This window comes from Protopterus annectens, chromosome 3.part1, assembly GCF_019279795.1.
Source record: "Protopterus annectens isolate FY-2018-M chromosome 3.part1, PAN1.0, whole genome shotgun sequence".
In the NCBI taxonomy this organism is placed as follows: Eukaryota; Metazoa; Chordata; order Ceratodontiformes; family Protopteridae; genus Protopterus; species Protopterus annectens.
Window position 1 is genome coordinate 236715799 of NC_056732.1, and position 27500 is coordinate 236743298.

A 27500-nucleotide genomic window follows, 5' to 3' on the forward strand; every position below is an offset into this window, starting at 1 on the left:
TGTGGGGGCAAAGCCCCCTACATGGGTGGGTTTAATTTTGTTTGGTTTATGGCCAAGCGGTTACTTACCTCGAGGGGAAAGTCAGTGTTCTGGATGTCAGTCCTTTTGTCTCGGCAAAGTGAAGGTCGATGATGTGGCCATTTGGGTAAGTAAAGTATATATATATATATAATATATATATATATATATATATATATATATATATATATATATATATATATATATATATATATATATATATATATATATATATACATTTTTTTTTTTTTTTTACAAAAAACTAATGAATTGTCAAGCCTCAAATGTACAACTTAGCTTTGCATTAGTGGGAGAGATATCAGGGAGATGATGTAATGACATGGAAGTCCACGGACAGGATCTGCTTCACCATTCTATCAGTTTCATGTGCAGCTGAATCATGAGTAGATAATCAAAATCCAAATCACAAATAAAGTAGGAATGAGCTGATCTCACTGCGTTTTTGTAACACATCTGGCATTATAGGGAGCAGTTAGCTAAATGACATTCCATTTTCAATTACCTCAATGCCTAAAGCTTACGCAGTTGTTATTTTAATGGCTTCTACAGCCATTCTTCTTTTTCTTTCAGCCGCTCCCATTAGGGGTTTCTACAGTGGATCATCTGTTTCCATTTCTTCCTGTCCTCTGCATCTTACTCTGTCACACCAATCACCAGCATGTCCTCTCTCACCACATCCATAAACCTTATCTTAGGCTTCCTCTTTTTGTCTTACCTGCCAGCTCCATCCTTAACATCCTTTTCCAATATACCCAGCATTTCTCCTCAGTACATGTCCAAACCATCGCAGTCTTGCCTCTCTGGTTTTGTCTCCAAACTGTCCAACCTGAGCTGACCCTCTAATATACTCATTTTTAACCCTGTCCATCCTCATCACTCCCACTGCAAATCTTAACAGCTTTAACTCTGCCACCTGCAGCTCTGACTCCTGTCTTTTCATTAGTGCTACCATCTCCAACCCATATAACATAGCTGGTCTCACTACCATCTTGTTGACCTTCCCTTTCACTCTTACTGGTACCAGTCTGTCACAAATCCCTCCCGACACTCTTCTCCACCTTCTCCACCCTGCCAGCACTCTCTTCTTTACCTCTCTTCCATACTCACCATTACTGTGAAGTGTTGAGCCCAAGTATTTAAACTCATCCGCCTTTGCCAGCTCTGCTCCCTGTATCCTCACCATCCCTCTATCCTCCCTCTCATTCACACACATATATTCTGTCTCAGTCCTGCTGACTGTCATTCCTCTCCTCTCTAGAGCATATCTCCACCTCTCCACGGTCTCCTGTATCTGTTCCTTACTCTCACTAAACTTCACAATGTCATCCACAAACATCACAGTCCATGAGAACACCTGTCTGATCTCATCTGTCAACCTAATCCATCACCACTGCAAATTAGAAAGGGCTCAGAGCTGATCCTTTATATAATCTCCCCTCCACCTTTAATGCAGCCATCATTCCTACTGCAGACCTCACCACTGTCACACTGCCCTCGTACATATCCTGTACCACTCTTACATACTTCTCTGCCATTCCTGACTTCCTCATACAATAACACAACTCCTCTCTAGGCAGTCTGTCGTATGCTTTCTCTAAGTCCACAAAGACACAATATAACTCCTTCTGACTTCTATATTCTCCATCAACACCTTCAGGGCAAACATCACATCTGTAGTGCTCTTTCATTGGAAACTTTTATTTGAATTTTAATATCACAGCTGGTAGTTTCCAGAGCTTTATCTAGACTGATTACTTCCCATCTTACTACTGCAAACCAGGTTAATATATTACATTTGCTAGATGATAAATGCTTATTGTGCAGCAAGAAAGATGGGATATCACTTTGTTTGGATAATCTTTCCCTTAAAAAATACAGAGCTAGGTGTATCGATAAATCAGCCATTACTCCTGAAGACTGGACAAACAATATTCTTTACTTATTTTATTTTACTTTAATTTAGCTGACCCTTACTTTATGATGCTAGATTTTTCTTTAAAGGTTTAAAAACTTGCTGGACAATGGTTTAATTTGCTACTATTGGGGGGGGGGGGGTACAGTTTTGTAATCAGTTCACCATGATATCCAGAAAGTTTTCTGCTGTAAGCCCAAATTGGGGGGGGGGGGGCGCAGAAAAAAAATACAAAGCATTATGTTTATTCTAAATGTTCCCTTCACTAAACTATTGTTTATTTTATGTACACAACTTAAATTATACAGGAAAGCATTCTGTCCCCCATTAGCTGCAGGCTGCAGTTTTTTCTAAGAGTAAGAAAGGTGAAAACTGATAGGGACTACAGTAATTATGCAGTATAACAAAGAACATTAGTGAGAGTAGTTTAGCTTAACTTATAGATTTATTCTGAGAATTAATAGTTGGTATTGATCTCTTTTTGTATCGAGTACAATAATTCTGATTAGTTTTCTTTTCACAGCTTGTGGCATGTTGTGTAATTTTAGTTCCTCTACAGTTCTTGAGTTCTGTTTATGCCTCTATATAGGTCTTTAGTAGGTTTGCAATTTATTCCAAAATATCCTCATTTAATCTAAACATATTCAGCTGATAAACACCTGTAAGAAACAGCTTTAGTATAAGAAAATTATCTAAATTTCCCTTCTTCGACAAAATAATTTTAATATGTTAACATTTTCAAAATGCATCATTTTGCTTCAAAATGTTTATTTATTTATTTTTTCCTCTTTGGGGGAAGGATGCCCCTGGACCATTCCTATAGATCTTGGAATTTCTGTCCACTCAGTATTCATAACTGCAGAACACCTCTGATAGATACATGCACACACAACTGTCCTGGTCCAAGCAATCACTAAATTAAGTAGAAAAATAACCAAATCTCTTAGTTTTAATTGCTTGTCCAGTAGACTTTAAAAAGATGTGAATTCTAAGGCAATAACAGTTTACAGTTAATCATATATAGTCTGTTTTCAACATGAGGGCTATTTTTTTGTTAGACATGACCTTCAATAATAGTTTTATTGTTTAAAAGTCCAAAACTCTGTGATAATTATAAATGTAAGGAATAAAACAGCATAACATTGAAACATTTGAATACTATTTAAGGTAATTTGGAATAGATAGCCAAGTAAGAAAAATACTGATAGGTTTGGGGAGCCCTGGACCATTACCCTGCCTATAGCCCCCTTTAACCATGATTTGGCTCTGACTTCAGCTAGTGTTCACCAATGACAGAAGGCATCAGAATAAAGAAAGAGGCCTCCTGTGCTGTGCTGATGACAGGAAACATTGCAGCCACTCAAGTCTCAGCTGCTCAAATTCTACTACCTCACAACCAGGGACTTGAGTGTCTATTCAGCCACATAGCTTCCACATGCAATTGCTCACATGCTAGGGAAAGAAGGAAGAGAGGAATTGCTTGTGTGCTAGGTAAGTTAGGAAAGGAAGCAGGGAGGGGGACTTTAGGTCTAGGGAGGGGAGGGGGATTTTAGGTTTTGGAAGCAATCCTGAGCTTTGGTTTAAGGACTGGGTGGTAGTTTTTAGGATTAGGATCAGGGTTCTGGTAGGGCTACAACAGACTGAGGTTTGGGAGGGATGCTTACTTAAGGGAAGCTAGTAGGAGTAAGAGCACTTGCAGAAACAAGCTAGTGGCAGTGAGGACATGTGTCTCAAGCAAATGTGTCTCCAGAAGGTATAATAGGCCCCTGGTAGGATGTGTATGGATCTGACTGACAAGTGCTGACAGACCAAAATGAAAGCAGTTGCATCAGTCACAGAAACTAGACCCCATGTACAGAATAAATTTGTCAAAGTTATGGAGAATGTCTTTCAGATGGTCTCAAAGAGGCAAACAATACAATGATTAAGGGAAGGGAGCCAGAGTATTAGCCAGACTGCTGCAAGTAAAAATGGAGAAACTCTGACCTCAACCAGTGATAAATGCTGAGCTCAAATGGGGACATTGATGAGAGGTGAAATCAACACCAAGGAACTTTTAGCAAGTAAAGATGCACGGGGCACAGCTAAATGCAACTTAAGGGGACTGGACTCATTTTTGTCAAAGAGGTAACTATGCCTAGTAAATATTTCATAGTATCAAGGCTGGAGAAGTTGAACAAATCAAGAAAGAAAGACAGAATATTCACTAGACATAAAAATAGGTGCTGGCTTTATTATGGATTCGTCAGTATACCAGATATGAGAAGGGTCTAATATTCTGAAGCATTCAGTCTAACAAGAAGGTTCATTGTTAAACTGCTAAATAAAGATGCATGCAAAAAACAATGATCTAACAGAAAATATATAAGAGGATTCCTTGATAAAGAAACATTTGTCAACGTTTTTTGCATTTATTTCAGTCTGGTAGGCTCCCTTCTCTATCTGTTATGGGCATTTGTTTTCTTATTTTTGTAAAGAGTAGATGCATGGAATCATTAACTGCTCAAACTGAATCATTTGACTGTGCGTTTTCAAACTTGTCCATTGCAGGGTTGTTGTACTTCTACTACAACTAGCAATACAGTGTCACAGAAAGGAACCCAGGCATACATCACACACTTTCATATTTTGCAGATCTGGGAAGCAAAACAGTATATAACATGTCTGTATAGGTCCTGTCTTCCTCTTAGTATAAAGTGTTTGTTGTTCCCTTTTACAAGATGTATTATTAGGGGCCGGTTCTCTGTGTCAGCACAGCATACACACAATAAGTGGGCACTCAATGTCTGTTTGGAGGGGAGGAGCAAACAGGAAGCTGGGAAATCAGAAGAAAGAATGTATGGGAATGGGTGCAGGGATTACATGGTGCCAGAAACAAATGTATATAAAAAATGGCAAACGGAAAACAAATCATTTCATGGGCAACAGAAAGAAAGCAAAACAATCTAAATATCAACGAAGAGAAAATGGTTATCCTTAAGTGTGATTATAAATGTTTTTACTCCATATATCATGTAACTGACTAAATTCATTAAATTTGCTATTAATCTGTTATCCTTTTGAAAGTTTAGAAAACATTGTGTACCTGTTATGTATGTAGTGAACTCCAAGCAAGAGCTGAAGAAACCAGTCAATTATTTGGATTTCAGGAAATAATTGTCCTGCCTTCTTATACTCTTCAATCTTGCACTCAAGGTCTTTGCCCTAAAAATAAAAACAGAAACAATATTTATTTCCTAGAGTGCTTTAAAAAGATACAGTAGATCAACAGAGTGTTGGCATATCAATTCAAATTATTTTACTGGTTACAGTTTGCCTAGATGTAAAGGAAGTTGTGAACTATTTAAACCTATTTGAGTTACAGTAGGCATTTCAATCAGAACTAAAACACAAAGAGGATTATGACTGAATCGACAATCATAAAAAATTTGTAGTACATGGAGTTCCACAATTATGCTCCAAAATCAGGGGGGAAAAAGGCAGACTAGTTTAGTACCTCCAAGTACTGTTAAGCTCTTGTCTCATGCTGCAACTTAACATTGGCCACCACAGAACAGCAGGAGAAACTAAAACAGCTTTAAAAGGTGTTAGTGAATTTGTGACTTTGCTCTGCTAAACAAAAAGTGTGCCAAAGTGAAGTTGCTAACAGCTGTCATATCCATTAATTCATAGTCTTTTGGCTTTTCCCAGTTAGGGGTCGCCACAGCGGATCTTCGGTCCGCTTATACTTGGCAGTGGATTTTACGGTGTTGAATTGCCAGCCCAGTGCCCAACCTTCAGAGAAGGCACACACGCATCTACCTGCATGTCCTTTTAAAATTCCATCACTCACAGGAAGGACATGCAAACTCCACACAGAAGGCACTCTAGCCGAGAATCTTGCTGTGAGGTGACAACACTAACCGCTGCACCACTGCGGCAACCAAATCCATTACTTCATAAAAGGGATAATTTGCTTCTACCCACTGCCTGTGTTTCACTGTTTTCAAACCTATAAAACACTTTGTGCTTATACCTTTTATATGTTATTGGTAGACAATGGAGCAGGTAAAGCACCATGAACTTCAAATAGTTATGAATGGTCTTTCCAGTCATAACTCTTACTATATGTTCTTGATATGGATGGCAAAATTCACCTCTTAAACTTTGTTTCACTTCACTATCAAGGTGAAATTCTCGGCATCCATGTCTTGAATACATAATATGTTGGTCACAATGATCATAATCATATATGTTATGTATTTAAGACATGGATTTCAAGAAATTCACCTCATGAATGAAGTATGAGAAGTGAATCTTCACATCTATATTGAGAGCACATAACTAGTTTGATATGATCAGAGAGACCTAATCGTAATTCTTTGTAGTGCATGGAGTGCCAGGTACTCTGCTGTAGAACTAGAAACAGAAAAAAAAGAGTGGGAACACAAAAGTGTTTTACAGCTTTGAAAACAGTGAAACACATAATGATGCATAGAGAGCAGTCAGAAGCTAAGTGCACTTTATAGGTTCATAGGTTGGTACTAGGCTATTGGCCCTAGGGCCTATGCAAGCCTAACCATAACAATTCCCTGGCTATTTCTTCCCACACTATTTACTTCCTGGACCCCTGTCTAGCAGGGCAACTGACATGATCCCCGGGGTGAATTTCGTTTCTCCCATCCAATTGTCAAGGTTCCTTTTGAAGATGGCCAAAGAGGCGCTCTGCTTGACATGTATGGGCAGTCTATTCCAGAGTCTGGGGAGTCTCTGGGTCAAGAACCTATCCCTCCAGCATGTTTTGTTTATTGTGATAACAAGGTTTAGATCCCTGGGGCATGTGGCTCTGAGGCATTGGGATTTCTTTAAGCATGTATAACAGCTCTGGGTTTGACATGGCCTTGTATGTTAAGCAGAGATCGCCTCTAAGTAGACGATATGTGACAGAGTACAGCTGGAGGTTTTTATGGCAGTCAGCATAGGTTCATAGGTAGGTACTAGGCTATCTGCCTGAGGGCATTTATAAGCCTAGCCAGAGTGTGTTGGCTTTCGCTGCCCCATTGATTAATTAATTGATCCTCTGTCAAGCAGAGCCAATGAAGTGATCCCAGGGGTGTATTTTCTGTTACCCATCCACTCGTCAAGGTTTCTCTTGAAGAGTGTTAATGAGAGGCTCTGTCTGATGTAATTTGGAATTTTGTTTCAAAGCATGGGGAGTCTCTGTGACAGGAATCTATCCCTCCAGCATGTTCTATTTATTGTTGTGGTGAGGTTTAGCTCACTAGAGCACGTGGCTTGCAGTGACTTGGATTTATTTAGGTGGAGCATGTCCATCAATTCTGAGTTGTTCATGGCTTTGTCAGTCAGGCAGAGATAACCTCTGAGTAAGCATTATGTCATTGAGTACAGCTGGAGTTTTTTCAGTCGGGCTGCATAGGACATATGTTTGAGACCAGTAATCCTCTTGGTGAGGTACTTTTGTGTTCTTTCCAGCTGTTGGAAGTGTCTTGTGAGGTACATCCCAAATGGGACATTGTACTCTATGATGGGTCTAATGAGTGATGAGTAGAGGGGCACTATAACCTCTTTATTTCTAGATGCGAACCCTTTAGTAATTAGATGGGCCACATAGAAGGATTTCCTAACTACTTTGGCAATATGATTGTCAAAGGAGAGATTACTATCTACCTGGGTCCCCAGATCTCTTATTACCTCTTCTGTATTAAGGGGGCTGCCACTTATGTGGTAATTTGTGGGTGTTTTGTTTTTCCCAGATGGGATGACTATGCATTTTTTGGCATTTAGCTTGAGGCCATGACTTTGACACCAGGTGTCTGTCTCAGTAAGGCCCTTTTGGAAGATGTCCGTGAGTCAATTATGGCTCCCAGTTTGCAGTCATCAGCGAACTTGGTTAGCCATAGTCCTCCTGTGTTTGCCTGTACTTCTGAGAAGTATATGCTGAACAGTAGGGGTCCCAGGACCGAGCCTTGTGGGACACCACTTGTGACTGGTTTAGAGTCGGACCTGGATCCCGCTATTCTTACCGTGTGAGTTCTGTCTGTAAGCCAGTTGGCAACCCATCAAGTGACGTAGGGGTTTATGTTCAGGCTGGTGAGTTGTTTTGTAATACCTGAGTGGGGAATGGTGTTGAAATCCTTGGCGAGGCCAAGGTAGGCTGTGTGAACCACCTTTCTCTCATCTATGGCCTTGGTGACTTTCTCGAAGAAGTCAACCAGATTTAGTAGGCATGATCTGCCCATAACAAAGCCAAACTGGCTCAGGTCAAGTGTTTGGAGGATCCCAATGTCTTTGTTAGTGCGTTCCATGATGATGCACTCCATAGCCTTGCAGACCAGGCTAGTCAGGCTTATGGGGCGATAGTTACCAGGGTCAGTTGTGTCCCCTACTTTGTGGAGAGGAATAACCATTGCTGTGCACCATAGGGCATCTGCTTTAGGCCTGTGATTCTTTTAGTGAGGTATTTCTGTGGCCTTTCCAGTTGTTGCAGGTGTCTTGAGAGGTACATACCAAATGGGGCGTTGTATTCTACAATGGGTCTAATGAGGGATGAGTACAGTGGGACAATGACGTCCTTTTTTCTGGATGAAAAGTCCTTAGTGATGAGGTGTGCCACATAGAAGGATTTCCTGACTGTTGTGGTGATGTGGTTATCAAAGGTGAGTCCACTGTCCATCTGTTTCCCTAAGTCTCTTATCAGGCTTTTGGTGTTTAGTGTACTGTCACCTATGTGGTAATTCATGGGTACATATTTTTTCCCAAAGGGGATAACTATACATTTCTTGGCATTGAGCTTGAGCCCATGGCTCTGGTACCAAGCATCTGTTTCTGTAAGGCCCTTTTGTAGAGTATCCACATCATTTGGAGATTCAATAATGGCTCCCAGTTTGCAGTCATCTGTGAACTTTGTTAGCCAGAGTCCCTTAGTATTGGCCTGTACGTCAGGGAAGTAGATGCCAAACAAGAGTGGTCCCAGGACTGAACCCTGAGGTACTCCACTTGTCACTTCTCTGGAGCTGGATTTGGAGTCAGCTACTTTTACAGTGTGGGTTCTGTCAGTAAGCCAGTTGGCAACCCATCGAGTGACATAGGGAATAATGCCCAGCTTAGTACGTTTATCTATGATTCCAGAGTGGGGGATGGTGTCAAAGGCCTTGGCGAGGTCCAGATAGGCTGGGTTAGCAGCTTTAAAAGCTGTTAAACACTTCAGTCTGCTTTTTTTGTGGCAATGTGAAATGTTTTACAGCTTTTAAAAGCTGTCTATGTTCTTGGCAATGCTCTGTGTCTGTCACTGTACATGCTCTTGCACAAGACAAGAGAATAACATCTGAAAGCTGTACATAACATAGAGGATTATCATCGGCTCACCAGTCATAACCCATTTGTTTGAGACATGGATGCCAAGAAATTTGCTTGAGAAGTGAATCTTGGCATCCATGTTGAGAACACATAATAAGGGATTATGATCAGTGAGACAATAATAATTCTTTGTAGTGCAGGAAGCCTTATCTGCTACTAGTTAAAGGGGAGAAAAATTGCCAAGGTTTTCCCAGCATTCAAAGCCATAAATCACTTAGCAAGATCTGTTAGAGAGGTAGTGTAACATAGTCCGTTATGTTTACATTCACCTTTCATACCTCTCATCTGTCTAGAGTTTCACAGAATGTCCAGATTATTGCTTCATATCTTTGGTCTGTTTTTCAAAAAATATGTGGTTTTTGGACAAACCATTGAGGCTAGAAGTCATTAAATAATGACATACATTTGAGTTTCTGCATTCACATTCTTCAGACTATGCAGGCAAATACACATTCTGTTATTCTATCAATAGTATGTTATTTTATTTTCTTTTGCAGGACATTAGGGGCATGCTAAGGGTATGGACAGTAGGTGGAAACAGATGTTTTGTTCTGACGCTGTCATTTGCTAGTCAGTGCTGGCAGATTTTACTGCCTAACATGGAACCTGACCATAACAACATAAACAGGGGGTGCTTATCATATGTTAAGATTGTGTAGTGTGATATTCTGGTGCTTAACTGGTTTGTCTTTTTCCGAATATCAGAGCATAGTCAGCATGTTCCATGCACTACAAAACTTGCTATGCACCTTTTTGACATAATGAAAATTGTGCAACACATGTGCCTTTTTCTAAGACTTCCCGAGCACAGATTATGTGTAGAGTACTCCCCATACTGCATGGATATTATGCCCTAGGATATTACATGTCCAAATTTGTGCTATAAGGAACAGTTGTGGTACATATAAAAAGTTTACATAATATGGGATTGTGCTTCATCAAGTCAGCTGTATGAAAGCAGAAGTTCAAATGAAATATAGGTTAATGACAACCTTACTGGATATAACACTTCTCTGCCTCTGTAGGGCAATATGCTGTATATTTTGTGATACAGTATTTAGACTCAAGGCTGGGATTCATAGATGACCACTGCTTCGTTATGCAGTGCCAATAATCAGGAGTCACGTTGTGGGGTGACTCACAGATTAGAAGATATGCATTACACATAATCCTTCAATACCTGCACCCTTCACATGGGCACTAATTAGTGCTACATGATGTACTAATTATCTATGAATCACAGCCCTAGTATCATCAAACATACAATGGTGAAACAACACACATCTCTGAAGTAAACTGTTCCAAATAATGACAAGTAATTTCTGTTTGTCTTACTCTACCTAGGTGAGAAAATGTAACTTCAAATGCCAAGCAAATTACTTTTTGCACCATGGTATCCCACCATTATTTGTAAGAACATGCCTTATTATTTCAAGCAACATGAAGTTAACAATGTGATGACAGCAATATTAGTTTAACAATAGACTGCTATCATTTAGTTAGAAGTGCTACTGTGATTCCCTCCAAGGATTATGGAGTTTGTGAGTTAACAACAGAACGTGCTGGAGGGACAGGTTCCTCACCCACAGACTGCCCATGCTCTGGAATAGACTTCCCATACATGTCAAGCAGAGCACCTCACTATCCCTCTTCAAGAGAAATCTTGCTGAGTGGATGGGTAATAGAAAGTTCACCCCAGGGATCACTCCAGTGGCTGTACTTGATAGAGGCACCAGGAACAAACGTTGGGCGGCACGATGCCAGGGCACTTCTATGGGCTAGGCTTGTAAAGGCTCCAGGGCCATTAGCCTAGTAGACACCTATGAACCTATGAACCTTTGAACATATTACATGAATAGGCATGATGTTGTGCTGCATTCTCAAGGGAGTGCAGTTAGTTCACATGTACATTTAAAATAGTGCCAGAACTCAAATGGACTTGACTATGTCACTACAGAAAATGCAGCCTGCTTTTATCTAATCGTTGAGTTACTAGTCTCCTCTTTCAATCCTTCCTGAAAAGCTTCATCTATTAATTTTCTGGCAATGGTGCCATACAGTGCTTCTCTCACAGCATCCGTGCCTGCAGCAATGGCTGATATAGTGTCAGTGTGTCACTGTTTGTATCATATGACAATACTTTTGGAAAAATATTTCTTCCTAATATGTCAGATGTTTTATTTGCAGTATATCCTCTGTATTTCTCCCATACTTTGTTACTACAGATTAACTCAGGCATATTTAGTGTTTGCAAATATCCCAAATGTCCCCACTGCTGCAGAGTGCATGTGCAATAATTTCTAAACATGATTAGCGAAAGCACCATTTGTCTGAAAAAATATGAATCTATCTATCTATAGATATATGGACATACACACGCATATATATATATATATATATATATATATATATATATATATATATATATATAAATCTATAACCTTTAGATACGAGTCTGATTTTACCTCAGTGAAATAAATGAGCATCATATGATTAAGCACAATTTATTTACTTTGGTAACAGTTCTTAAAATATGAAATAAATAACAATCAACAAAGCACATCTTAGAGGGGCTGCCTAGATGTTATGAAGATGTGTGCCTGAGTTTTCTAAACTAATTATCTCAACTATGTGAACTGATTATCCCTTTCAGTAATTATTATCTGTCTGGCAGTGAGATAATACTTCAAAAGAAAAAACAGATGGAAAAAAATATCTGTCATAAATATCAAAGACAAACTCCCTATAGGAATTGCAAAGTCACCTAACCTGTCAAAACAACAATGAGGCTGGCTTTAAGAGAGAGAGTGTGAGTGTGTGTGTGTGTGTGTGTGTGTGTGTGTGTGTGTGTGTGTAGGGGGGGGGCATGCAGGTATGAGTGTTTCTAAGAAATTGTGACTGTTAGAGCTACTTTTATGTTTGAGGCATGTTTAATGCTTTATGGTGCATTCATACTATTTATTTCTGCAGTCTCACCGAGTTCATTCAGGCTAAAGTTGCAACATGCAAAGAAAGGACTAAAGTATACTTGAAAGTATCTGTAAAAGTTACCTGGTAAGAAGCAGTTCTAATCCCACAGTTATCTGATATATGTGAAGGATTTCACTGATGAGTGAATACTTTCGCCTCATCAAGCCAAATTCAATGCATTTCTGTATATAGTTAATATAATAAAATTGCTCATCAGAAATAAGATCTCTTTATCGAGTGATCTTGTCATTTGGAGCACGCCAACACAGTCTGGTCTTTCATAACCACATATAGACACAGACAGGCACACACACTCACATGTGCATACACATACATACGCACACACAAAGACACACACACACACGTACACACACATACAAGCGTGCATGCACACACATAGAAATACACAGACACAAATGTGTGCACATACATACATACATATACACACACACACACACACACACACACACACACACACACACCCACACAGTCACACACATACACATCAGCTACATTATTTCACCACATTCTCACTATTTCACCTATGTAAGTTAACAACTCCAGTCTGCTTAATTGTGTAAGAGCATACTACTAAAAACAACTGGTTTGACTTCAAACCCCACATAAACAGATTATCATGAAATTCTCTAACTAAGACTATACACCTCAGTTAACCCTCCCATGGAAACAACAAACACATCTTAGAACACCTCCAAGAAGCATAGTTTATATAAAACATATATCCATTTTATTGTATTGATGATACTACCTGAAAAGCTATCCTCATTAAATTGTGATCATGTCTGCTGCACTAGATTGTCTGATTGTATGTCTGTACAGCCAGACTACTCCACCAGTAATTAACTGAGCTACAAAGATATGTTCGATGATGACTGTATGCAGGGTAGTTAGAAGTTTGGCACTTTTCCCTTTTACAAGTATCGCTTCTGTACATTTATTTTGATGGAACCAAATTTTATCCACACCTCTGTGAAAAAGAACTATTACTTTAAATTGCATATGGAGTGTGAAGCCTTCAGTATTATTTATTACATGTGATCTGTATTGAGTATGTTAATTGGTTATTACAACAGAAAATGAAAAGACAGGATATCAGAGCATTGACCTAATATTAAAAGTAATTACAAAAGCCATGAGTAAGCATATTACTGACATTGGTCCTGAACATAAATTACATTTTTTTTGGATAATTGAAATTATTTAGGCTAGTAATAGGCATGCAAATTTTGCATCATGCACTGAACTGCTTGAATAACACTTGCTGACAAAACAATAGGCACATACATATCTTGGTTTCAGTGGTGCTTTAAGTATTAAATCTGTGTTTTAAAAGACACATACTGAAATTAAACTATTAATTGATATTGTTTTATACCTTAATGTCTTTTTATGAATAAATGTTATCTAGTAATGCAACTGATTGGTGTGTATTTTGACTTTTTTGTATAACGAACAGCATGTATTGTCCTTCCCAATCACATACTGAATTCATCTGGCTTCTAATATATAAGGCTTACTTTTGGCAGCATTAGCTCTAAGTCCTTCCTGTCTTAAAGAGTCCAACATAGCTTGTACTTTGGCTAAATGTGGCATCCAACCTTCTGACTATATCATAAAGGTATTCAGATGATTACCTAGCATGAAATTTTAGAACTTTATCTTGAGCCTTTAAAAAGTGTCAGGAGCTCATCTTGCAAGGCAGTATAACGTAAAATATTACCTTAATGATAAGAGCAATGATCATTAAAGTTGTGAGTAGTACAAGGATATATACGTTGTTAAATGACATCCCCCCCCCCCACCATATCTGCAATACCAATCTAAATACACAAATCAGTGGATATGCTTACACCAAACCCACTGATGGGACATATGCCCTATTGTTCAATAAATATTGAAATGTGTTTCTATTAATGTTCCATGTTGAAATAATATCTTTGGTGGCCTGTTGCTATCAATGTAACCTGCATTCCATTGTAATGGCCAATGTGGTTCCATATATGCAGGTGTTCTGTTTGCTATGTAACTGTTCCAAATCTAGTGTTTTGGGTTAATAAGAATATATATGCATGCTGTTATAACTAACACTGGATTGTGTTGACTATTACTAACTGACATATGTTTTAAAACTGCAACATTATAGCACGTATGGGAAGGCCAGTCCCAGCAGACCCACCTCTCCCACCTCATCTGGTCGTGGCACCAGGCCCCAGCATACCTGGGACCCACCCCGGGATCTCCTCATCCACTGGTTCTGCACCGCCTACGGGTGGAACCACCTCAGGGGATAGGGCTCGTCCCCCCCAGGAGTGGCCGCAGACAGGATCCTGTCACCCGAAGTCAGATCTGGGGATTGGTGCATAGCGAGCTCCAAAGGGAGTCTGGAGATCTGTTATGCCAGCTTGAGGGCCACATGGCACATTTAGAGGATCAGCCTGCCCCTCCTGCTCATCCCCCAATACAGTCACCTTCAAGGCCGTGAAGGTGCAGTGGTGACTGCCCATGGATGGGGACCTCAGTCCCACTGTTTCCATTTGGGGGCTCATGGGCTTCCAATTTCCAAACACCCCTCCCCATCCAAGGTGTTTACCCCCACATGTGTCATATACCGCCCCTGTATGCTGTCTTGTCTGTCTTGTCTGTCTTCCTACCCAACCTACCTCCCCAAATATACCTACTATCCTTCCCCAACATCCCACTCTCACCTTAAAAAAAAAGGGCAATCTGTTCCCCCCAAAAAATGTCACCGCATACATATCTGTCCATTTTGCACACCTGTCCACTGGACACATGTAATCTGGTCTAATTGGCTTCACAACACATTATTGTTGTCCTCACCCCTCTCTCAGGGGTTTGAGTGTCCAAATCTACCTCCAAATTCAGTACATATACACAGCTGTTGCTGTAGAAGAAATGGACAGCTATGGACCTTCCCTATACCCACCCTGCACATCCATAGCTACTTTCCCAATTGTTTTTCCCTCTGCATGCCCCCTTTTTCACCACATTCCTATCATCCTTTTTTCTTTTCTTTTAAAGAAATTAGCATGGGGTAAGTGGGAGGAAGCACTTTTAAGCAGTAGTAAGCAAGTTTAAGCCTGTTTGCATGGCAGTAAGCAATGGCTACACAGATTAAGCACTGTCAGACTAACTGTCTGTAAACATATTTAACCGGAAATTAGCATTGCTTACCATGGTGCAAACCAGCTTACCACTGCTTAAAAGTGCCTTAATCACTCTGTATCCAACAGCCCTTGTTCTGCCCGCAACAACATAATCAGCCCTTGCAAGTTTCGAACCCAGGACTCTGCACACCATACCACAGTGATTTACCACTATTTTGAGCTGTACATAAATGTAATGTTTTCTCAGACATATCATGCACCACACTCATTCAACAGTAGGGAAAATGTATTTATATATATATATATGTATGTATGTATGTATATATATATATATATATATATATATATATATATATATATATATATATATATGTATATATGTAGACATACATGCATATATATATATATATATATATATATATATATATATATATATATATATATATATATATATATCTATATATATATATATATATATATATATATATATATATATATATATATGTATGTGTGTGTGTGTATTGCATTCGCATATTGGATCCACACTCTGAACATCTCACTGCAAAACATCTGACCAAAGGCACTGTTAATGGGAGTGAAGGGGCCCAAAATAGGGATATCTTGTAATTATTCCCATTATCCCTTCCTCCAGAGCTGAACAGGTCTGCCTTGCAACACAATAACCAGCACTTGCAAGTTTTGAACCCAGGACCCTGCACAACATAGCCACAATAAGTTAATAGTAAGCCATCTCAGCTGTAAGATGTCAGGATGATATCTCTAACATATCATGCAGAACAGTCAGCCTACCATAGGAAATGTACAATATGGAAGCGATAAACATTCCAATGATACATATACACACACACATATATACATATGCATATATATATATATATATATATATATATATATACATATATATATATATATATATATATATATATATATATATATATATATATATATATATATACACACACACACACACACACACACACATACATACACATATAAATATATATCTAATTATAGATATGTCTAAAAAAAGTATATATAGAGGGTGCACAGCATATCAGTCATTATTCCTACAGTTGCCACCTTTTAAAATAGCCAGTGTCTGATTCTTTCCTACAAATGAGAATTATTGCATGAAACATATACCCACACACAATGCAAAGGACATGACACCACTCACACGTTTGCATACATAGAAATGATTCTGTACTATTTCAATTATAGTAGTTAGGTGTTTGTAATACATAATAACTGATTAATGCAACTCTCAAAGAAAAACATATGATACAGTAATCTGACAAACATAACATACTTTTCTGTGCAGGCTAAGGCCTTCAAGTAGTACAACAGTAAAAAAACACTTGCCTTGAAGATAAGAACCAATCAACACTTTATTACAGCTGTAGTTCAGCAGCGTCCAATTACACTCTGTACTCAACCCCTAGGGGGAAAGTATTAGCTGTCGCAATGTAAATGTATCTGTTACATAACAATGCTTAACTTAAAACATCACTATCACACTGGCAAACAGAACTGTGTGTAACACAGTAAGCTCTAGCCCACCACTGTTCCCATGGTGAAATGTATGAAACTGTACAGCCATATACCTTAATGTTTCTTACTACTGATATCCCTCACATGTTGTAACAGTCTAGGTTAAAAACATTTAATACCCTTCCCCCATAAAATGTCTTACAAGGCCAAATAACAGTGCTCTCCATACACTGACCTCTGGACTCTACAAGGTCACACATGTTTTGTCCAGCTGTAGCCCTCATATATATGGACCCTACCCCACAATTTGTGTGGGAGTCCACAACATCACTGGAATGATAGCAGGAATGCCAGCACTAAATAACAATAGGCCATTACCTAACAACCTCTTACTGCATGAAATCTGGACAAAGCCTGGTATAAAGGTTGATAACAGAGGATGGAACACATGGCCATATTTGAAATATTGCTGTTATACACTGTAAAATTTGCTGGTGTTACATGACTGGTTGCAACATACCCTTACTCAGGAATATGAAGTCAGAAACAAAAATGGCTGTTGCCATGTACTGATATCAATCAACAGAGAGAATGCCACTGACATGTCAGAGACAGGACCTGTGTGGTGAACAGACAAAACATAACAGCCAATCCTCTGGCCATCATGTGGAGAGGCCCACAGTTGAGAGCTATGCAGGAAAGACTGTGTTCCATGCAAAACGAGCATGTACACACAAACCCTATAAAACTAGCAGTATTCAAAGCATATAATAGCAATACTCACACACTGTCCATAGGTCTGGAACCTTATACAAACATGTAGTTGGTCTGTGTCTGCAAGTCCTGTTGTAAGAGGTATTCCTGCCTGCTGTCTGTAACACTGCTGTACACACACAGGAAGGATGTCTTCCATGCAGGAAAGGTAAAGAGACAACGGCCACATGATGTAGTCATTTATAGTAGTGGGTTGCTATGACATTGGCTATTGGAAGTACTACACAGCTGGCTGCATGCAATTAGCAAGTGGGGAACACCAATTAGTGCAGAGGCCATCACCTGATCATGAGCATCACCTACAAAAGCCATGCTGCAACCTATTCAAACCAGCTCGAGCCCTGTAGTGGAGAGAGAGAGATAGAGAGAGAGAGAAATAAAACAAAAAGCAAAAATAATCATAACAAAAATACAAAAAAATAAAAACAACAAACCAACCAAGGAAGATATCCAAGTGATACACAGAAGAGAGCACAATAATAAAACAGGTATGTGAAACATGTCAGCATGTAATTGAATGTAGTACTTGGTCTGTAGTAATGGGATAGATGATGTTGAAAGATTTATATGTGCCATCAAGACTTGCTGTAATGATGTCCTGCTGAACAACTGCTATGGACATAGCATCTGGCCCTGTGAGCAGTAGGCCATACCTGTCAATTGTGCAGAGCTGCACAGAATGACAAGATTTAAGCCATCATAGTGTTTGTTCTGTTCCTCCAAACATGTATATTAGTCTGGCAAATAGCTGAAGGTGGATGTAATGAAGTCATGATAGACACATGAGTTTCAGACCCCACCACCTTCAGAACAGTCATGGTAATGTGAAATGTATCATGCACAAACTTCATAGGTTTGTAACAGGCATATCTACAATCTGTCCCTATATATCCCCCCTAATATTAGGCTGTGTCCACATGTGATGCTCTGTTTTGTAGCAAGGCAGAACAGTGCAGCTGTGGAGGAAGGAGGTTCAGAGTGTGGATCCGATGTTTGAATACACTATATATATATATATATATATATATATATATATATATACATATATACAGATACACAAACACACACACACACACACACACACACACACACACACACACATACACACACACACACACACACACACACACACACACACACACACACACACACACACACACACACACACACACATATATATATGTGTATATATTGAATGACTGTGTTGCATGATGTTTGAGAAAACATCACACATATCTGCAGCTCTGATGGCTTAGTGGTAAATTGCTGTGGCTCTGGTGTGTATGGTCCTGGGTTAGATACTTGCAAGGGCTGATAATTTATTTTCTGGCCAGAACAAGGGCTGTTGGATACATAGTGATTAAGGCATCTGTAAGCAGTTGTAAGCAGGTGTGAAATGGGCAGTTATGTATGCTGTGACATTCGTGTTGGGAAAAAATTGCCCTTTTATTGTTAAGGTGAGAGTGGGATGTTGGGGAAGGATAGTAGTCATATTTGGGGAGGTAGGTTGGGTCAGAAGAAGGACAAGACAACATACAGGGGTGGTATATGACACATGTGGTGGGTAAACACCTTGTACGGGGAGGGGTGTTTGGAAATTTGAAGCCCATGAGCCCCCAAATGGAAACAGTGGGACTGAGGTCCCCACCCATGGGCAGTCACCACTGCACCTTCACGGCCCTGAAGGTGGCTGTGCTGGGGGCTAAGCAGGAGAGGCAGGCTGACCCTCTAATTGCATCACGAGGGCCTCAAGCTTTTGTAGCAGATCCCCCAATTCTCTGCGGAGCTCCCTATGCACCAGACCCTAGACCTGACATCAGGTGACAGGATCCTGTCTGTGCATGCTGCCAGGGGGGACGAGCAGCATCCCCTGAGGTGGTTCGACCTGAAGGTAGTGCAGAACCAGCGGATAAGGAAATCCCAGGGTGGGTCCCAGATGTGCTGGAGCCCGGTGCCACAGCGAGATGAGGTGGGAGAGGTGATTCTGCTAGGAACAGCCTTCCCAAACATGCTATGGTGTTGCAGTTATAGAACATATGTGGGTAGTAATAGTCAACACAATCCAGGATTAGTTATAACAGCATGCATAGATATTCACATTAACCCAAAACTCCAGATTTGGAACAGTTGCATAGCAAACAGAACACATGCATATATGGAACCACAGTGGCCATTACAATGGCATGCAGGTTACATTGTTAGCAACAGAACACCAATGGTAGTGTTTCAACATGGAATATGAATAGAAACACATTTCAATATTTGTTGCACAAGAGGATATATGTCCCAACAGTAGGTTTGGTGTAAACATTCCCATTGATTTGTGTGTTCAGATTATTCTTGCAGATATGGGGGGGGGTGTCAATTAACAACTATTATATCCTTGCAGTATATGAGGTCCTCAGACCTTTTTTTCCTATATGTCTTTCAGGTACCATGTCATGGGAGTGTCTCCCTGCTTATACTCCACAGGAGAATGAAATAATAATCAACTACCTTGTGCATCACCACAGAACCCTCTTTGGGCATATGGCCCATGATCTGCAGGAGAGGACTGCCCTGTGGAACGAGCTCATCCACAGGGTACACGATGGCCTGCATAACCACAGTTATGAGCAGGTGTGACATTGCTGCACTGCCCTCATCTGCCACGTCCATCAGCATGCTTCTGCAGTTAGGAGGGACCAGCTAGCCACAGGTGGGGGTCATGCCATCCAGCCCCCACTGACACATGCTGAGGAGCTCCTTGCCAGCCTTGGGGCACCCGCCCGCCAACCAAGCCAGGAACCTGATTATAGCATTGTGGAGGTGGGTGCTACCTACACAATGGATGAGGAGCATGCAGGTAAGGCCCCAGGGCACATTAGCAGACCACTGTTGCTTATCCATCTTCATCTGTAAAGTATCTTCCTGCATATGTCAGATAACATAGTCTGTTACTGCAGTGTAGTAATGAACAGATGTGCATAATCTCTAGTATTGTGGGTTTGTAATGTTGATGTACTGAAATCCTGCTCCCACCCTGTACTAATGCCACAGGTGTGGCTACTGAAATTACATCTCTCACACAACTATGTAGGTCCCTCTGGTATACCTCTGGGGCAGCAGCCTGAAGTTGGTGAGTATGCATTTTTTTTGTTCAGGTTTGCCAATAGACCAGCCATGTTATGGCCATGGTATCTGCCATGCACACATTTAACACACCTGTTCATAATGCATGCTGTACATGTTCACTTATTGTTGCTGTTAACTGCACTGCATCACAGTGGTCACCATGGTGGCATAGCTGAAGGGTATGTAAGAGTCCTGCAGTATAACTAACAACCTGTCAGTGCAAGATGTGTGGACAGAGATGAACATAATGGTGGGACAAATGGCCTACAGTAGGGACATGTCTGAAACATTACCCTTATACAGTGGCTACAACAGTGTATACACCACTATTACAATGGGAACTGTTACAGATCTACACAACGGCATATCACAATCACACATTCCCCACCTTTTACAACCTGTAATGTGATCCTAACATGAGCAATGAATGTGTAATATGGAATCCTATGTTAGGACAACAAATATGGGGAATACATATCTTAACAAACACTGGAAGCATACGTGTGCACACACTCCAAATAACATATTGTGGAAGCAGCTTTTGAGGTACTGACACCATTCACTCTTCTTGAGTACGCACCTTCTGTCAAGTACAGGGCCTCAATGTTACACCAAGTAATGGTCTGCTGTCCAAGAAGTATGTCCATGACATTTGCACACTCACCTGCAACACAGGCAGCCGTGGCTTGCACACATCTTACAAACCATTGAATGGATTCCATACCGAAAAGTTAGCACTCAGGAGTGGGAGACGTAGCCTTTTTCCTCACCACTGCATATACCATGCCAAACAGTGCAGTCATGTATGTGAATATGAAGTATGGGACAACATTAATGTAGAAAATAAACAGATGCCCATCCAAGACAGATGATAACACATGTTGCAAACTGGTCATGGAGACTGCCTAGAAACATGCAGCAACACCGAGGAACTTGGAGGAATGTCTAGCAAATACTGCCTGTGCAGTACCTGTGTTGACAATTGCCTGGACTCTGCATAAGTGTGGCCTGTGGGTCAGGGTAATCAGATGGAAGGGTTGTTCCACAGGAAACATCATCCAGGGCTCTCTACAGGTACCATATGCATAAAATCAAGTCTCCCAAAGGCATGTGTTGCAATGTGTAATGGTGTACCGAGACCAAGACTGAAAGCTACAGACAGTATTAATAAAGATACATATGGTGCACAAGCAACACCTCACTCCACCTCAGGCCCACCACCCCCATCTGTACCTTGCTGGTGCCACTGTACACCTTTAGGTATGCTGTTCATTAGCAGGAACTAGGCTGGTAGACATGGTGTTCTGCGTTTAGAACACTGCAAAATGATACTCATGTGTGGCCCATAGTTATCAAGCATCTGCAAAAAAATCTGAGGATGGGGAGGGGTGTCATCTTGAAACACAACAGTGAACTGAAGCATACATCCAAAGCGCACTAAAAATGGCTGTATCTGAACACAGTCAAGGTTATGAATTGTGCCAGACATAACCCTGATTCCACAGTAATAGAGAAGGTACTGTGTGACTTCCAAGGGCTGTGCACATGAGCTGACCTTGCAATCCGGCAGAGTTGGGGGACATCTGTAGGGTGGAGTGACCAAATAATGGCAAATGAAGATGGGACATGCTAGTATACCCCTCCCATGAATAGTGACTACTGTAGTTCACTTAACAAGTGCTGCAACAAGCCATCGTGTTAAGGGTGTGCACACTTATGCAACCCACATATTGTAAGCATCTCATTCAGCATCTGCACAACTAACACATTTGTTTGATACTGCATTTGATTGCACAGCTCATATAGCACATATCAGGTGTGTGTAATGTTAACATATGCAGTATTGTGGTCCCATTGCATATCAGGGAAGAGGCTGGCATGACAATAAGGATGTGTACACTCCTCATAGCCACAGTAAGCGTTGAAGATTGTCAGTTTAATTGGATTTTATTGCTCATACATGCACTGCTGATGACCTGCAAATCAGAGGTCAGGCATTCACTACTGACATCTGTCCTCATATCATCCCAGGTATGTGTCAGACAAACACATAGGGGCTGTGAGCAACAGAGCAAACATAACTGCCGCACATATACACATTCAGCAATGATGTGTACACTCGTGAGGTATGGTGCACAGTACACACCAGGGTGCTGAACAGGTGCACAGCAATACTGTGTACATGGGTGCAGTATGTTCCAGGGGAAGAGGCATCACCTACTAACACAACTCATGCATGACAGAGATGTATAATGTTGGTAACAGCGATTGAGTATAGATGCAGTGCATGCTGTTGAGTGCCATATGTCATGCATGATGACTGCTGGGTAATGAGAGGTCTGTGAGATATCTTTATGCGACCTCACCTGTAAGTGAGTGAGTGTGTGTGTGTGTGTGTGTGTGTGTGTGTGTGTGTGTGTGTGTGTGTGTGTGTGTGTGTGTGTGTGTGTGTGTGTGTGTGTGTGTGTGTGTGTGTGTGTGTGTGTAGAGGTAAGCAATGATGTACAGGTCTTAAATTCAGTTTTTTGTTTTCCCCTCATAAGTGGTGAGGTAGGTTAGGGTCCCTCCTGCAGGCAAACTGATGTTAGTGTCCATACAGGCACTGACAATGATGATAGGTATGGTGAGGCACAGGCAGGGTTGTCAGTGGCAGAAGCTGTGCCGTCAGTTGACATCCCACTGTTATCCACCCCATCCCCGCACACAGTCACATTTGCCTATACATACCTCATCACCAGTGGCCATAGATGAGAGACAGTTGGCGGGTGGTGGCATGGGACAGGACAGTGTGGTGACTATGGCAAGTGTGTCTGTACACAGTAGCCATAGCCGGATGCCCAGCGAGGTACCATACAAGCAGATGTACAGGGGTGCTCGTTGGAGGGCTGCTGGCTATAATTCCCCTGGCAGAAGTACCACAGCAGGTGTCACCAGATGCATGTTTCAGGCTGTCATGGAGGCACAAGCATGTATGGAATGTTATACTAGACAGAGTCTGAGGCTCCAGAGGGCTACTCATTCTGCTGTACTTGATAACATCCATGATCTTGCAGGTGCCCACCGATATTTTGCAGAGGTCCTGGATAGACGGTTGGGTGAGATGGTGGGAATCCTCAACCCTGCAATGTCTGTGTTAGAGCATATGGTGGAAGTAGGGCGACAGCCATGTGGTGGTGGGTCAGCAACAACAGGTGGAGGTCTACGTGGACATGCAACAAGTCGCAGCCACTCCCATTGTGGCAGTATCAGCACTGCAGGGGGGGTGCTGTCCACACCACAAAACAGCAGGCCACGTGCATGTGGTCTTGGCCATTCCCAACAGGGACCTGGATCCAGTGGACAATTGTCATCATCAGAGGAGAATACCATAGCTGGGCTTGTACCTGGTAGTGCCTGTGGAACCCCTGGCAGGCACAGTTCTCATGTCTATGGCCGGAGACGGTGAACTGTACACCCTGCCATGTATGGTCTGCAGCTGTCCAACCAACCCCTGTATAGGGCAGCCACATGACAGACCTGTGTGCATACATACATACACACACACACACACACACACACACACACACACACACACACACACACACACACACATCATCAACACAGCTTGGGCACCTCTATACCTACACACACCACATCTGCACAGCCTAATTGATAATGAAAACCCTAACACACACACACACACACACACACACACACACACACACACACACACACACACACACATACACACACACACATAATGTCAACCAAACAGCTCAGCCTAGGTCTCTGGCAAACCCACAATACACCCTGTGCATATGATGATACTTGTGCCACATCCCTGTCATCCATACCATCAATGCAGGGACAGGCTAATATGGTTCTGATGCACAGGGTGAATGTACTAAGGTTTAGCAATATAATGCTGTGTAACATGTTTTCAGCTGGAAAGTTTAATGCTTACATGTCAGGATGTGTAGCTGTCCAGCTATGATACATTATAGCTGTTATTAACACTGAGTGACTGCGGTCTCCATAATGTATTCTGTTTGTGTTGTAGGTGTCTATGTGTCAGCAGGATGTTGGTCTGCTGTTGTTTCCTACAAGGGGTATGGCACTGTGGTGACACATTGACTGTGTGCATATCCTGGGTACAGCTGAACACAAGTAACAGGTCTGTATAACAGTTACTGCATGTGCCACATGGTTGATAGGTCTGAGTGGTGTATACTGGTGAGTGCATGGTGGCTGATGTCAGCAGCCCTTCTACAGTGGACAATGGTAAGTGTACTAGGTGGCACACACCACGTTTGTGCATAACACACACACCTAGATGCTTTGGTGTTGATACAATATACCGAGAATACTGTACACATGGATGTACTTAATTTTGCAGTGAAACCATTTTATCCTGTGTAATTCCACCAAGACAAAATAGGCAAAATATCACATCAGTAAATAATCAGTCTGCTAGTTTAATGTCATTGACAATGGTACTGGCAGGGTATATGTCCTCTCCCCCAATGTAGTGCAATCCTGGAGTTGGTAAACATAGGTGTGCTGGTGTGGATGGCGCAGCCCTCACTTTGGAGGGTGTGGGATGGTGTAGAACCACATGCAGTGTGATTGAAAACTACTTAACCTGTTAACATAAACTGTACAGTATTACAGCAGACTAAGCAGGGGGATACACACAACAATAACCCCAATGAGGGTTGGCTGTCCCCACAACATTCACACCCAACTATATATACCAACTCCAGTAACACTGTACAGCTGTACAGTGGGGAAGGGGGCATTTACACATCTACTACTAGTTTTGATGGAATGAATTTCCACAAGATGATTCCTTTGAAATGTTAGCATTTGCCAGTCAGTTCTTGGACAGATGACCTCCTGGGACATATATTTTCTGCAAACTGAAGTAGATTCCTTCATATACACACACACTTACTTGGCAACACTTAGAGTAGAACCCCTTCCTAGGTACTTATTGCTACTACTGTGTTTGGCCTTAATTGCACATACCACACAGCTTTTAGGATGAGGTGTGCCCCGAGTTTCTTGTTAAGTGAAGAACATCACCAGGCCTTGTACAGTATGGTAATGGGGGATGTACTGGCTGTTAATAAACAATGCATAGTGTGACATTCTGTCATATACACATTAACAACCACATAACAGTCATAGGCACATCTGAGAGACATGGGTTTATGAGTGCTAACTACCTTGTCAGTGAGTACATTCTGTTACAGATAATTTGCACACAGCACATGCATCATTGGGCTGGACAGTGTAATAAGTTACTTGTATGGTTGATGGTGACAGTGGACCTTGGGACATGTACTGGTGTTACCATGGTGTAAAGACAGTATATCCAGCACCCACACCCCACACTGGATATTTTACTTACTGAAACCCATGATAATCCTCTGATATACCCAAAATCACACAATGACCATGACTGTAATACAACCCCTTGTCTAGCTCATCAGTGCTAGTACAGGGATATGCATTTATTGCACATGACACAGGGATAGTAGGGTGATAGTTTGACATGGCTGTCCTAATATCAGCAACATCACTATCCCTTATAATGTATGGCAAGGTGTATTATATTTGGAGAATGTGGCCTCAGAATGCTGTATCCTACAAATATACACACTTGCACGCATACACACACTTGCCAGGACTCAGAGGGTAACCCACGTCTATCTACCCATTTTTGCAACAGTGTTGTGCTGGTACTGCAAGCTCCAGATAGCCCATAGGGTGAAGAGTGTAACACGGTACATTTAATGTCCATCACACCAACAGACATTTCTAACTATGGCAATGGGGGGGGGTGTAGTGGGTGAGAAGGCCATCAGGGTATTATCAACTACAAGTTAACAAACACACAGATATTGTTATCCTCAGTAATGTACACTGATACATTTCTCAGTAATGGGGTCCATAGGTGCAGGTGTTCCTAGGTGTGTAGCAGGATATTTTCCATGGAGAGATGAGAAGAGCAGGGGATGTGGGTACAGTGGTATCATGCCACCTGACATTTGTCAGCAGGCCATCTATCAACTGATACCACATGAGTGATCCCCAGGGAGACAGTTAAATGCAACATCCAATCATCTGGTTGTCTCTACAGAGGGTTAGTGAGGAGCTCCAATTGACATGTATGCAACATATATTACATAACATGGCCAGTGTCTGGGTTGGAGACCTGTACCCAAGCATGTTCTCTTGACTGTGGTAGTCTAGTTGAGGTATCCATGACATGTGGTGCATACAGGGTGGGGTTTCCTAGCTGTGGCATTCATAATACAGCTGGGCAGACATCTCAGTGTCAGTCAAGCATGGATTGCCTGTAAGTAGCCAAGATGGATACCTGACATCGGCACAGGACATACAGAAATCAGCTAGCCAACAGGTTATGCATTACGATGAATGTTTTGACAGACAGATGTCTGACACTGATATGTATGCCATTACCACATGACAGCAGCCCTCAATGACATGTCCTATACATATAGTAGTCTACAGTTAATATCCACATACAAGATCAATATCCAGTAGCAAATACTTAACATACCTTACACACCAAGAACACAATGTAATGTTTGAAATTGATTTTTATTTATTTATTTTTTTGTTGGAACAGCGATTTTTTTTCCCTTGGGAAAAAAATTGTTGTTTTGACA

General features: G+C 41.2%; 1 protein-coding gene across 1 annotated transcript in view; it reads right to left on the reverse strand.

The window, feature by feature from the left end:
* LOC122798075 (serine/threonine-protein kinase Nek11-like) overlaps positions 1-27500 on the reverse strand; it is an 818720-nt gene that overhangs the window by 158317 nt on the left and 632903 nt on the right. The window contains exon 4 of the mRNA XM_044066732.1: positions 5037-5155. Coding sequence (XP_043922667.1) covers positions 5037-5155 — 119 coding nt within the window. The remainder of the gene's footprint in view (positions 1-5036; positions 5156-27500) is intronic.